The sequence below is a fragment of the Pezoporus occidentalis genome, unplaced genomic scaffold, assembly GCF_034315485.1.
Source record: "Pezoporus occidentalis ecotype Australia unplaced genomic scaffold, CSIRO_AGI_Poc_V1 ctg159, whole genome shotgun sequence".
Taxonomy (NCBI): Eukaryota; Metazoa; Chordata; class Aves; order Psittaciformes; family Psittacidae; genus Pezoporus; species Pezoporus occidentalis.
In genome coordinates, this window is record NW_026913415.1 from 333,795 (window position 1) to 347,090 (window position 13,296).

Below are 13,296 nucleotides of genomic sequence, written 5' to 3' on the forward strand. Positions count from 1 at the left end.
GAAGATGCTGCATGATCTGCTGGCAGATTCGCTTCTTGCCACTGAAATTAAAAAAGGAGAAGAAATAAAGGGCCTAGGAAAAGAGCTGTGGTCAGAATGGACGATCCAGTTCTGTCTCAGTATGACTTCTTTCTGGATTGGTTGAATGATTTTACAGGGTTTTCAAGGTTTCCTACTCATCTTCTTCCAACCCAACCCAGTCTGTGACTCTGTGATTCTGTATTATATAGTTATTATATATTGTGACTCTTCATCATCTGGAGAACTCCAGGAACAAGGGGGTGGTAAATGAAGCCCCCCTGCACCCAGCCCAGAAGGGGAAGGATCCAAGCCAATGCTTTGGGGGACTGATGATGACAAGAGCCGTGTTTCATTTCAATCCTGGAATTTGAAATCTTTCTATCCTAAAGATAATTCTTAACTCTAAGCATCCTTTCTCCCCCCCCCCCCCCCCCCCAAATGTGAGTTATGTATGATGGTGTATTGCCAAATAATAACTCAACAACTTGTGCACCTTGTTATTATAAATGTTCATATTTTATTTTCTCTAAACGCCCTGAAAAGCAGCTGGGGACAGAGGAGCACGGCCTGAGAAACCCTCCAAGATGCCTGAAAGCATCGAAGGCATCACAGTCATTTCCCAGACTGAACAAACAACCTATCACCAATTTCTATGACAAATCAATGCTTTTCTGTAATCAATCCACTGCCACAGTGATGAACAGGTTGTTTTAATGTTCAGGATTTAGTCTGGACCCTCAGATTTCTCCACCTACTGCACAGGACCAGTAAAACCTATAGCTCTCCCTAAATATTTACTGAGCTTTCAATGCTGAACAACCATTTCGTATGGACGAGTTATCTTTATGGAATTAAGTTTATCTGAGCAGGCCAAGCTTTGCTGGCTGGGACACCAACTCACCAGGGACCCCACCAGAAAACAGACTCTGCTCAATACCTCGCTTCAAGCCAGTCGATCACATTCCAAATATTTTTCTCAGTCTCAACCCCAGTTATTCATCATTTTTTAAAAACAAAAGGATGTCCTCGAAATTGAGGTTTGGCAGGTAAAGAACAGACAGAAAATGGGGTAGTAAAGAACTTAAACAGCAATGCCTGTGGGATGGAAAGCTACAGGATGAATCACAGAATCACAGAATGGTTTTAGTTGGAAAGGACTTCAAAATCATCCAGTTCCAACCCTTCTGCCATGGGCAGGGACACCTTCCACTAGACCATGTTGACCAAGGATCTGTCTGACCTGTCCTTAAACACTGTCAGGGATGGGGCAGCCACAGCTTCTCTGGGTACCCTGTGCCAGCGCCTCAGTGCCCTCACAGGGAAGAGCTTCTTTATATCTAACCTGCACTTCCCCTGTTTCAGTTTGAGCCCATCACCCCTTGTCCTGTCACTACAGTCCCTAATGAAGAGTCCCTCTCCAGCATCCTTGCAGCCCCCTTCAGGCACTGGAAGCTGCTCTGAGGTCTCCACGCAGCTTCTCTTCTCCAGGCTGAACAGCCCCAGTGTTCTCAGCCTATCTCCATATGGGAGGTGCTCCAGCCCCCTTATGAATTAATAACTTCTCAACTTCTGCAAAGCAGCAGCTGAAACAGGGAAAGGTGAATGAGGGTAACCGAAAAGTGGAGCACCAAGTGAGCCTCAGCAGGGATGGGGCAAGATCAGTGAGGTCTAAGATAACAGTTTGGAGAATGGGATATATTGAGAAATAAAACCTTTTATTCCTGGCCTTCAAACTGCCAAAGATCCAGAAGCTTGGGGAACTCCTATCATGGGTATGATGTTACTGGTGATCTCCAAACTACATCTTCACCTGGGTGTTATTTGAAGGACATCTGGAGGTCAGGACAGCTCTGGTCTTATCTGCTTGAGGAGGCCACTCAAGGACAGGGGGATGGATCAGCCACCAGGGAACAGAGAACCACTGCTGCAGTGTGATGCTCTGATAGCACCTAAGCGTCCAAGAGCTATGGGGTCATCTCACCTGAAGTCATCAGCCCAAGGAGGGATGAAATCATGCTGTCTGCAAAGCTAAACGTGTCTGCATTCTGTGTGGAGCCTGGTGAAGGACACTCCATCCTCCCACCACACGGAGCAAGCACTGAATCAGGCAGCACCTGCAGCCACTAACTACAGCCCCTTTTCCAACCTCCACCACACAAACCTGTGAGGTACATAGGGAGGAGAAAGCCACCCTTACTATGTGATGGGGCAGGCTGCAAGCTGTTTCCTGCAATAGCAATCTTTCTAGATTAAGAGTCATTATCAGTCCCAAACCAATATTTGCCTATACAGATAGGCCAAGATTTATAAGCCTGGGCTTTACAGCCCGGTTAGGGCTTGTCTTTCTTGTACTATTCCATCATCTGCTATCATGAACCACCACTAAATCTTCCTTCGCAATCCAGGATAGCTGATTTAAAAAGAAAGTTGTAAAAGAACATCAATAATTCTCTTTATCCAAGGCAGAACTCTCACATTTGCCATTTTTTCCTTTTCCTCCTATTTTACTACAAACAGCAGGCAGAGAGACATCATCCTTATTTTCATGGTTGGCTCAAAGAGAGGAGGTTGCTATTGCAAAGGCCTTTGCATGCTCTTGGTGCACAACATGGCAGCAGCTGTATTTATAAGAGGCATCAGGCTGAAGCCAGGCTCCTGAGGATGCCTTGGGCAGCTGTTTGCAACCACAGGGAATAGTGTCGTCTTCAGACAGAAGGTTTAAAAAGAGACCCACCAGGCACATTGCATTAGATTTCACCAGGAAGAAAAGGAAAAGAAAGGTTCAAGTAATCCCACGCCTCTGTGAGATTACTCTGTGGTAGGTATTCTGGTTTCCATAACATCTGCATGCCACAGCAACACTTACATCACGGTACACACCAACACAGCCATGAGAACACTCTGTGGTTTTGCACACAAATTCCATTACAGTTTTTAGCAAATACTTAAATTTCTCATTTCTTTTAGCAGAAGTGTCCATATACTTCAGAATCTGTCTCCAGCCTCCTGCAAGCTTCGGAGATACAGCAAGCCTATCTCTGGATGCAGAAGAGGATCCCTCCACTTCACGTGCCCATCACCAACTTGTTTTTCAGCCACCAAGACACCAAATAGGCCCTTGTAAAGCCACAAATATCTCAGACAAATTCACAATGCAAAGTAGTAGAACTAATTGCCATCTTGAGACACAGTATCAACTACTTGGTTTTCATCTGCAGACTGACAGCTACCATTAAAAACCAGATTAATCTTTGGGCCAGCTAGGAAGGAAGGATATTCCGAACCCCCAAGATCTGAATATGCATGATCTGTTTTCTTTCCATCAAATCCACTCCTCCACATGCAGCACATAATTCCAAGAAGAGGAAAAGTAAATGATTAAGCCATGTAAATAATTCAACCAAGAATTAGTGCTCATGCAGCTGTAGAGCTTATTTACAATTATAGAAAGCAAACTATGTAGAGACAACAGTATTTTCCCCAAGCAGAGCTTGCAGTGCTCCAGCCCTAGACAGATGACGTTCTCCCGCAGTAAGAATTGGAATGAGCCCTTTGCAATTGGATGCCTCCACAACTGCTCTGCTCATCCATACAGCAAATCCTCACTAATGACTTCATGTGCTTGACAGATTTATAGGAGAAAACTAATTAGGTCATTGGTTAGAAGCCAGTCTGAGGAGAATTACAGATTGCTGCAATCAGGAGCTCTGCGTATACCGCAGGCCCGAGAAGGAGCACTGACCTGCTAAGAAATCCCAGCCCAAGCACAGGAACTCCCTTAGGGATGACAGCATCTTGGCTTGCCCCTGTGAAGCCAGCCGAAACCCAAGTGGTCTGAAATCCCACCCCACTGCGGTCTCATCCAGCTTTCAGCAAGGGGCCTCCCTCCCCAGGTCTCTTCTAGAAAGTGTGTTGTTATCTTTATAGAAAAAAAAAGCTATACTGGCTTCGCAATAGTCTTTTAGTCTGCATTTTTATGGTGGAGAACAGTCAACTAGACCTGTTCCTAGAAATACAGGCAGGTTTTTCTACCAACTGCTCAGAGCAGGCTGCAGAACACAAAGACCAGTTAAAAAATGGAAATAAAATGGTTTTGAGCAGCTCTGCTCCCCTTCTTGAGCAAAACCAGAACCCCACCAACAAAAAAGAGAAGCATCAAATTCCAGCTCAAATATCCCCCAAATGATCCACCCAGGGTTACGTTGCTTATTTGTGACCATCCTCATATTTGAGCAGGCTTCTCTTACTGACTTTTCAGATCTCTTATGACACTGTGGAGGCCCGAATGAAACTATCAGGGTTTCTGGGAAGGGCTGGTTTAATTCTTTGATCTCAGCTGACTTAGGCTGCAGAGCACAGCCCTACTGAAACTAATAACAAGGAGCATTTCCTTTGACCTCACCCAAAGAAGAATTTCACCTGAAGGCAGGGCATGCAGGCTGGCATGGGAAGAAAAAGGCATTTTGAAGGTCTATAGCATATTTATTATGCAGCTCTCTTGTTTGTTGTGCATCCATGAAACAACATGTTTAGCAGCTCTCTTGTCCCACTTGTTTTTAGATAACAAATTATGTTTGAAGAATCCTCCTCCCATCCTAATAAACAGACCATACCAGCCTGTGTCTATGTTACCTGCTAAATTAAGGGCTGTTATTTTTGTTACCTCTCGCTTACAGCACATTCATCTGAGGCTGGAAAGCAACACACAGTCTTAACAAACCTAAAGCAAAGCTTAAAGTCCAGCCTTTCCTAATCTGCCATGGCTGCTGGAGGTCATAAGGATCTCAAGTCTGACCTTGGAGAACATATACGAGGGTGACATTTCCTCCCTCCCCACAAATGGATGAGCCCTCTGAACACGGAGATGGAAGAGAACAGTCAAGGTCTTCCTGATGTTTGAGGACACTTGTATCCCAAACCACTCATTTAAAACCACCAAATCTCTGGCTGGATTTTATTTTGCAATAAGGTAGCAATAAGTCATATGATAAATTAGAAGTTAAAGTTGAAGAAATCAGTGCACAGTCTTTAACATAAGAGAATTAAAGGGACAATTTAAGAACTTTCTTATTGGCGTCACAAACTCACATCAACACTCATTTCCAGACTTACCTGTTCAAGTTTAAAGATGTGCTGGTTAAAGTAGTGCTGCAAGCGCTCGTTGGCAAAGTTAATGCAGAATTGCTCAAAACTGTTGTTTTCATAGTCTTCAAACCCAAAAATATCAAGTACTCCAATAGACAGAGTCTGCAGGGAAAGTAACAATGAAGATTAAAAACAAACCACAGAAAGCAAATAGATTATTTGTACATAATCAAAAGCTTTCAGATGGAATTAAACATACTTAATAGCCAGACTTTTAATTTTTACTGGAATTGCCAGTATTACGCCATCTGGAAGACTTCACCTTGAGACAAAGGGAGACATCAGAGACACAACATGGAACTGCAGATATCAGGCCTTTTTCTAAAAGAAAAGTAATTTAAGAGTTGGTGTATTCTTTAATTTATAGGTAAATTGCCATCTTTGAAGAAACCTGAACCCAGTTCCAAGTTATTCTATTGAATCTAAGACAGTATTTATCTTTTGAGGGAAAAATGGGTATAGGGTTGGGAAAAAAAGGCTTACACCATGAAGACAGTCCACAGAAACACGCCTACAAGGTGAATGGAGGGTGTCTAAGCAAATACACTCCAGCTGCAAGCCTCCCAAAGAAACACCTTTGGATGCTGGGAGCAAGGCGTATTGGGAGCACAGCAGGGTTTGCAGGGAAATAATCCATTGCAATAAAGGAAAGTAAGTCTGGAACTGCCTTGAATGAAGGTCTCTGTGCAGGGAAGGGAACCAGGCCTCATTTCCCATGGATGCTGTCTCAGAGCCCCCGGCTCTGGCGCTAGGACACCAGAAATGCTCTACAAGACCAGCCCCACACTCCTCCCAGCCCACCATCCCAACCATGGCAGCAGGACATCCCATCCTGTGTGACAGATGCACTCCTCCTATCTGAACTAACTGAACGTTGGTCAAGGCAGACACTCAGCAAGCAGCTCAAACTGAAGTTAATCCTATTGTGTGAGGCTATCAGGGAGAACTCAGCACCAAAAGGAACAGTTTGGCTGGATGCAGGGCTGATAAGTGCCTGAAAATGCATTAACATGGAGACCTCGGAGCAGCTCCTATTGTCTGAAGGGGACTGCAAGGGTGCTGGAGAGGGACTCTTCGTCAGGGACTGTAGCGATAGAACAAGGGGTGATGGGTTCAAACTGAAACAGGGGAAGTTCAGGTTAGATATAAGGAACAAGTTCTTCCCTGTGAGGGTGCTGAGGCGCTGGCACAGGGTGCCCAGAGAAGCTGTGGCTGCCCCATCCCTGGCAGTGTTCAAGGCCAGGTTGGACACAGGGGCTTGGAGCAAGCTGCTCTAGTGGAAGGGGTCCCTGCCCATGCAGGGGTTGGAGCTGGAGGAGCTTTGAGGTCCCTTCAACACAAACCAGTCTGGGGTTCTGATTCTATGAACACAGCAGAAAATCTGATATAATAGCTGAAATATCAGCTACTTGACACTATAAATATCTGCAGCCATTAGGGGCCACTGAGTTCTCTCCATAGCAGCTGGCCACGTGGTGGTGGTGATCTCCCCTTGAGCAGGGCTGCTTGTCTAACTTACCCATCAAGGCTGAGAGATCCCTGACCTGACACAGACATTGATGGGTTGGTAAGTGACACTTTTTTGCATGCATGTGACACTTAAGATACATAGAATCATAGAACAAACCAGGTTGGAAAACACCTTTAAGATCATGAAGTCCAACCTTTACCCCAAGGACTGCCAAGAGCACCACTAAACCATGTAGGTTTTGAACCCACTGACACTAGTGACACTATGATCTCTCACAGCCTACCAGGCCACCTTCTAGAAGTCCATGATAGAGGTGTGCTTTTACCAAATCAGCCCCTATTAACATAAGGATTTGGTGAGTTACAGTTCTAAATTGCCTTTTTTTCCACCTCTAATGATTTTGCAAACCTCCACCATATCCCACCACAGCCTTTTCTCCAAACTGAAGAGCTAAAGCCCGTTTGGTTTCCTCTTTAACTTACAATGACCTCAAGATGCTCATCAAGATGTGGGTGCACCAAGGTTTTCTATATGCCTGAAGGACACATGCACAGAGATTTCCACCAGCAGCTCGCTTGTGAGCCACGCTCCAGGGTCTAACCAAAGCCACCTCACCCATACACAGGCTCTGCTCATACCTTACAATTAACTAAATAGAACAGTAAGAGAGGTAAAAGCACTAGCACTGGTCAGATGAACCAAGCCTCAAGCAAGAGGCAGAAACACCTCAGAAGAACCTGAGAGCTGGCAGGCACTCTGCTTTTAATTTTACTGGTCTTATCTGTACTCTGGATTACCTAAGATGACCACCCTAAAACCAGCCTAACTCCATCACCAGTAATACAAACCAGACTATCCGGAAGCCTCTCTGTGCTGCAGTTAGTCTGTTTTCAACACATCACATAAAGTGGGAGGAAAATATTCCTTCTGTGCTCAACTCCTGACCAGGGAACCACCTACAGCTGGAACAGACCCAGTGGTTGCAGGCAGAGCAGCCACCACGGGTCCATTTCTGTGCCCTGCTCTGCGGGCAGAGCAGCCACTCGGGTTGTGAGTTGAAGCTTGGTGTGATCTGGATTTTGGCTATCAGAACAAGTGAAAACAAAATTGAGAAAGCATAGAAGCACAATAAGAATCCCACCCATTTTCCCAAGAGGTCTTCGGCTATTTTATCTTTCATCCAGGCTTTTCTCCTTACTCCGGGGCCAGACAGACGCTACCTCCTTTCCCCCACCCATGACAAGACATGGATAACTACTGAAGGTCCTTGGCCAGCTTCCTGTAACTTTGCATCACTTGGCAAAACACCCACGAGAAGCAGTCATTTGACCAGAAGGTGGAAACTGGGAAGCCACTGGACCAAGGAATGAGGCTGGCAGAGGGATGTGCTCTACTCACTGCTTCCCAAGGGTCAACCTTCCTTTTCCTGCGTGTGCCAATGAACACGGTAACCCTTTTATTCACAAATACACTCATAAATGACACCCTAACAAGCAGAAATCTTCTACTTCATCTTTTTTGTTGGTTTATTTTCACTAGAATTCTTCTGAAACTTGTTGCTCATCTTTTATCTATGTTATACATGGAAAAAGTGATGATGGCAACAGGACAAAGTGGCTTTTTTCCCATCCACAGTGTGTAAGCAAATCCCCACTGCTGTGCAAGCTTTTCCCTACAGTCCACAAGAGCTCCCTAAAATTACCCTACATAGAAATCTCCATTGCACTACATAAAAGCAAGACTTAGAAAATAAACCACTCACACTTCCAGAATCCTTACGGAACTACCGGAGTTATCCATGGAATAGTCAAGTCCCTGCCACTGGACATAACTCAACATGAAATAGCTGAGCACAAAAACGCCTCCCCCTTTTCTTCAACAGTGCTTCATTTACTGTGTTGAAACTGCTACAAAATATATTTAAATGTGCACATGAAAAAACATTTATACAGCAAAATAGAAAGGTTTTATATAGAAAAAAATCTGCTATTTCAGTTTGAAAAGAATTCTATTCAAATGATATTTTAATGTTGCCTTTTCATATTTTTTTGCTGGCACCCAAAATTCAACAAGCTCCGACAGGCAAAATGCACAGGACTACAAAACTGTTGGGTTTCTGCAGAGTTTCACACTGAAGAAATTAGGGAAGAGCTCTGCAGAGGATCAGGTCTTTGCCCTCTGTCACTGGAGGCAGCATCACAGAGCTCCCAAAATAGAGGTCAATGCATGCAAGTTGGTAAAACTGTTGAAAGTGAGAAATTGGGAATTTATGGCTATTTTCTGCTTTCTAGCCCAAAAAAATCTCATAACACCTATGCCAAAGGGTCATAAAGCCACACAGATCTACCTCTACAGAGTCATTTCTCAGAGCAAAGTGAAAACCCCTTCTTTCCGTTGAGGTATGTGGTAATGAAATTATTTTGTTAACCTGCCTGAGCAAAGCCTGTGATCTGGCTGGTTTTAAGTTTGCAGCCCAATACTGAATATAAGGAATTTTATATTTATAAATCTTCTAATACTTCAGTTTTAAACTCACACTTTGAACAAGCACCGTAAGGAAATCATGCAAAGTTGGGCTATAATTTAGACCTCAACTAGCCAAGTCTAGTTTATGTGCTAATGCTGTTCCTTTATCAAAAGTACCATTTAAAATTAACAAATATGCAGCACGGATACGCCTGAAGCAGCGACTGTATCACCGGCGTATCAAACCTGCACCAAAGCTCCTGTAATTTGAAGTGTAGGTCTACAAGGATCTTTAAACCCTGAGTGAACGCTGGGTTAGTGAGCACTTTCTGCTTGAGATGATAAAGAGTGACCTCATGTTCTGCTAAAAATGTCACAGCCGTGACATTCAAACACCGAGCACGAGCTTTAACAGCCTTTGGCAAACGATAGTCTCAAAACTACGTGCTCCCCAATTCCCAAACCACCAGTAAACAGTGATCGGTGGAGCTGATTTATGTCACCCCAGATGCACCCTGCTGATGTCATTCCACCACGGAGGTAGAGCTTGGCAATCACAAATAGGTTTGCTTCAGATTCTGGGAGGAAACATTTTTATTTGTTATTTTTGTACTTTTTATCTTTTTCATTTTTTTTTAAATAATTCTCTACAACATTCTAAAAACAACACTGTAAAAAAAAACCCAAGACACACAAAAAACCCCAATCCAAAATCCATCACTACTAAATCTGAAAGGACTACTCCAATTTACATCATCACACTGCACATGATGACCTATTCTATAAAGTGAGAAGCAGTGATTTGCTACAAATTTGGAAACTGAGACCTAAAACTAACAAACAGATGTGCACTATTTTTGTGTGTTCAGCAATTCCTCTGTTTCGGGTCAGAGAGCCAAGAATTACCTAGTTGATTAAATTTAAATGAATTTTCTTCATGGCCATGAATTCTTCATGAATTCAACCATGAATTTTCTTCATGGCCATTAATTTAGATGAATTTTCTTCATGGCCATGAATTCACATTTACCATCATCACTACGTAAAGCAGCACCTCATCTGAAAACAGCAGCAGGGTTATTTAGGAAGAAATTAAAACAATTCTTAAGAACCAAATGGGAAAAGCTTAAAACAAACCTTGGAAAAAGTCCTTTTTAGTCCACTACAGTTTATGCTATATAAACATTTTAAGCAATGAGATGGACTTCTAACAGTTCTTAACCTTATTTATGGAAGGGGAATTAAATAAGAGACTCTCTGAGGCTTAGTAATATAGTTCTCAAGAGGAGGAAAAGTCTCCAGCCTCATTAACAAAGGTCAAATTTCAGTTTGTAGGGGATCAGGAGAACACAAAAGCTAAAAGTGATAGAGAGAGACCAAGGAAATGGAGTCAGAGTAAAAGCGATACACAGCAGGACTTCTATAAGCATCAAAGAGCCATATCAAATAACTTATTCACAACTTGGTTCAGAAATAATATGCTAGAAATCCTGTCAGCAAGCAAGATAAGCCAAATCCCACTGTGTTTTCCCAAAATAATTCGTTGTACATTTAACTGAATTTGGATATCAAAGGTCTGATTTACATCTTCCAAATGCTTGTTTGAAAAGCAGTGGAAGAACGATGGCTGGATGTTTGTATTTTTTACCCAGCTTCATCTTTTGATCTTCTCCTTGCTGCTGACATCAAATAAACACACGTATTGGGACATGAAACTTGCCTCCATCCCCATTGTCCCAGGTTCTCCTAGGATTTGGACTTTGTTAGAATGTAGGTCGTCTTCCCACCTGTCACCAAACCACCCAGTCAGTCTTCCCGAAATGAAATAGGTTTAACTAGATAAAAACAGCCTCCTCACCAAATCGGTCCGCACTGATGAATTCACCACCAGTTTGGCTGAGCATGAGTTTGGTCAACACGGTTGTCCTGTGTGGCTGGGGCAATGCTGCTCTGCCCCAGCAACAAGATGTTGCCGGAGCAGAGGTGGCTGCACGTGTTTCCACAGCACACAGAGCTCTCAAACCCAGATTTCACACGTGTGCCTCAAGTGCATCTAGAGGTATTTGTCATTTTCTGCATCCTCCAGCCTTCAGGTCACAATCCTTGACTACTCAAAGCCAGGTTGGACAGGGCTTGGAGCAAGCTGCTCTAGTGGAAGGTGTCCCTGCCCGCGGCAGGGGCCTGGGACTGGATGAGCTTTAAGGTCCCTTCAACCCAAACCATTTTATGATTCTATGATACTATATTCATTTTTCTCATCAACTTCAGATGCAGTTCTCCTCCCATAGGCACTCTGAATTCAGATGGATTGGGGTCTTATATTTATAGAATCATAGAATCATAGAACAATTAGGGTTGGAAAGGACCTTAAGATCATCCAGTTCCAACCCCCTGCCGTGGGCAGGGACATTTTACGCTAAACCATGTCACCCAAGGCCTCATCCAACCTGGTCTTGAACACTGCCAGGGATGGAGCATTCACAACCTCCCTGGGCAACCCATTCCAGTGCCTCACTTAGTTTCCTCCTTAGATCCAACCTAAACTTCCCCTGTTTAAGCTTTAACCTGTTACCCCTTGTTCTATCACTACAGTCCCTAATGAAGAGTCCCTTCCAGCATCCCTATAGGCCCCCTTCAGATACTGGAAGGCTGCTATGAGGTCTCCACACAGCCTTCTCCAGCCTGAACAGCCCCAACTTCCTCAGCCTGTCTTCATACAGGAGGTGCTCCAGCCCCTGATCATCCTCGTGGCCTCCTCTGGACTTGTTCCAACAGTTCCATGTCCTTCTTACGTTGAGGACACCAGAACTGCACACAATGCTCCAGGTGAGGTCTCACAAGAGCAGAGCAGAGGGGCAGGATCACCTCCTTCGCCCTGCTGGTCACGCTCCTTTGGATGCAGCCCAGGATACGGTTGCTTTCTGGGCTGTGAGCACACACTGAAGCCGGCTCATGTTCATTTTCTCATCAACCAACACCCCCAAGTCCTTCTCTGCAGGGCTGCTCTGAATCTCTTCTCTGCCCAACCTGTAGCTGTGCCTGGGATTGCTCCCACCCAGGTGTAGGACCTTGCACTTGGCATGGTTAAACTCCATGAGGTTGGCATCAGCCACCTCACAAGCGTGTCCAGGTCCCTCTGGATGGCATTCCTTCCCTCCAGGGTATCAACCGAACCACACAGCTCGGTGTCATCGGCAAACTTGCTGAGGGCGCACTCAATCCCACTGTCCATGGCAGCGACAAAGATGTTGAACAAGACCGGTCCCAACACCGATCCCTGAGGGACACCACTCGTTACTGGTCTCCAGCCGGACATTGAGCCATTGACCACAACTCTTTGTGTGCGGCCATCCAGCCAGTTCTTTATCCACCCAGTGGTCCATCCGTCAAATTGATGTCTCTCCAGTTCAGAGACAAGGAAGTCATGTGGGACAGTGTCAAATGCTTTGCACAAGTCCAGGTAGATGACATCAACTGCTCTACCCCTGTCCATCAGTTCTTTTAGCCCCATTATAGAAGGCCACCAAATTGGTCAGGCAGGATTTCCCCTTAGTGAGGCCATGCTGGCTGTCACCAAGCACCTTGTTGATTTTCATGTGCCTTAGCATGCCTTCCAGGAGAATCTGCTCCAAGATTTTGCCAGGCACAGAGGTGAGACTGACTGCTCTGTCATTCCCCAGTCATCCATTTTCCCCTTCTTGAAAATGGGGGTTATATTTCCCTTTTTCCAGTCATCAGGAACTTCACCTGACTGCCATGATTTCTCAAATATGATGGCCAGCGGCTTCACAACTTCATTCACCAGCTCCTTCAGGACCCGTGGATGGATCTCATCAGGACCCATGGACTTGTGCACTTCCGCATAACACAATTATCATGTAAGAAAGCTGTCTGGCAAAAATTCATCATTTAACCACCTTCTGAACCTTCACAACCTACAGGATCATTTCAAAATCTATCTTAAAAGTCAGAGGAATACTGGTGGCAAGCGTGGGCTGGGATTAAGCCAGGACATCTGCTGCAGGGTGAGTCGCATGTTGCTTACCCACTGCAAACTCAGGAACCTTTAATGGTGAAGTGCAGGACTATTTCTCTATTATAAATCAGAGACTTGGTGTGTTTAGGAGATTTTGGTGGAGGGAGCTTGCAGATGCCAGCAAGTACACGTCATCCAAGTGCTGAGATCTTGCTTT

At 44.5% G+C, this 13,296-nt stretch overlaps 1 protein-coding gene across 11 annotated transcripts in view; it reads right to left on the reverse strand.

Moving 5' to 3' along the window:
* MYO9A (myosin IXA) overlaps window positions 1-13,296 on the reverse strand; it is a 191,262-nt gene that overhangs the window by 65,793 nt on the left and 112,173 nt on the right. For all 11 annotated transcript variants that reach the window (XM_062612105.1, XM_062612104.1, XM_062612102.1 and 8 more), the window contains one exon: window positions 5,134-5,268. In XM_062612105.1, coding sequence (XP_062468089.1) covers window positions 5,134-5,268 — 135 coding nt within the window. The remainder of the gene's footprint in view (window positions 1-5,133; window positions 5,269-13,296) is intronic.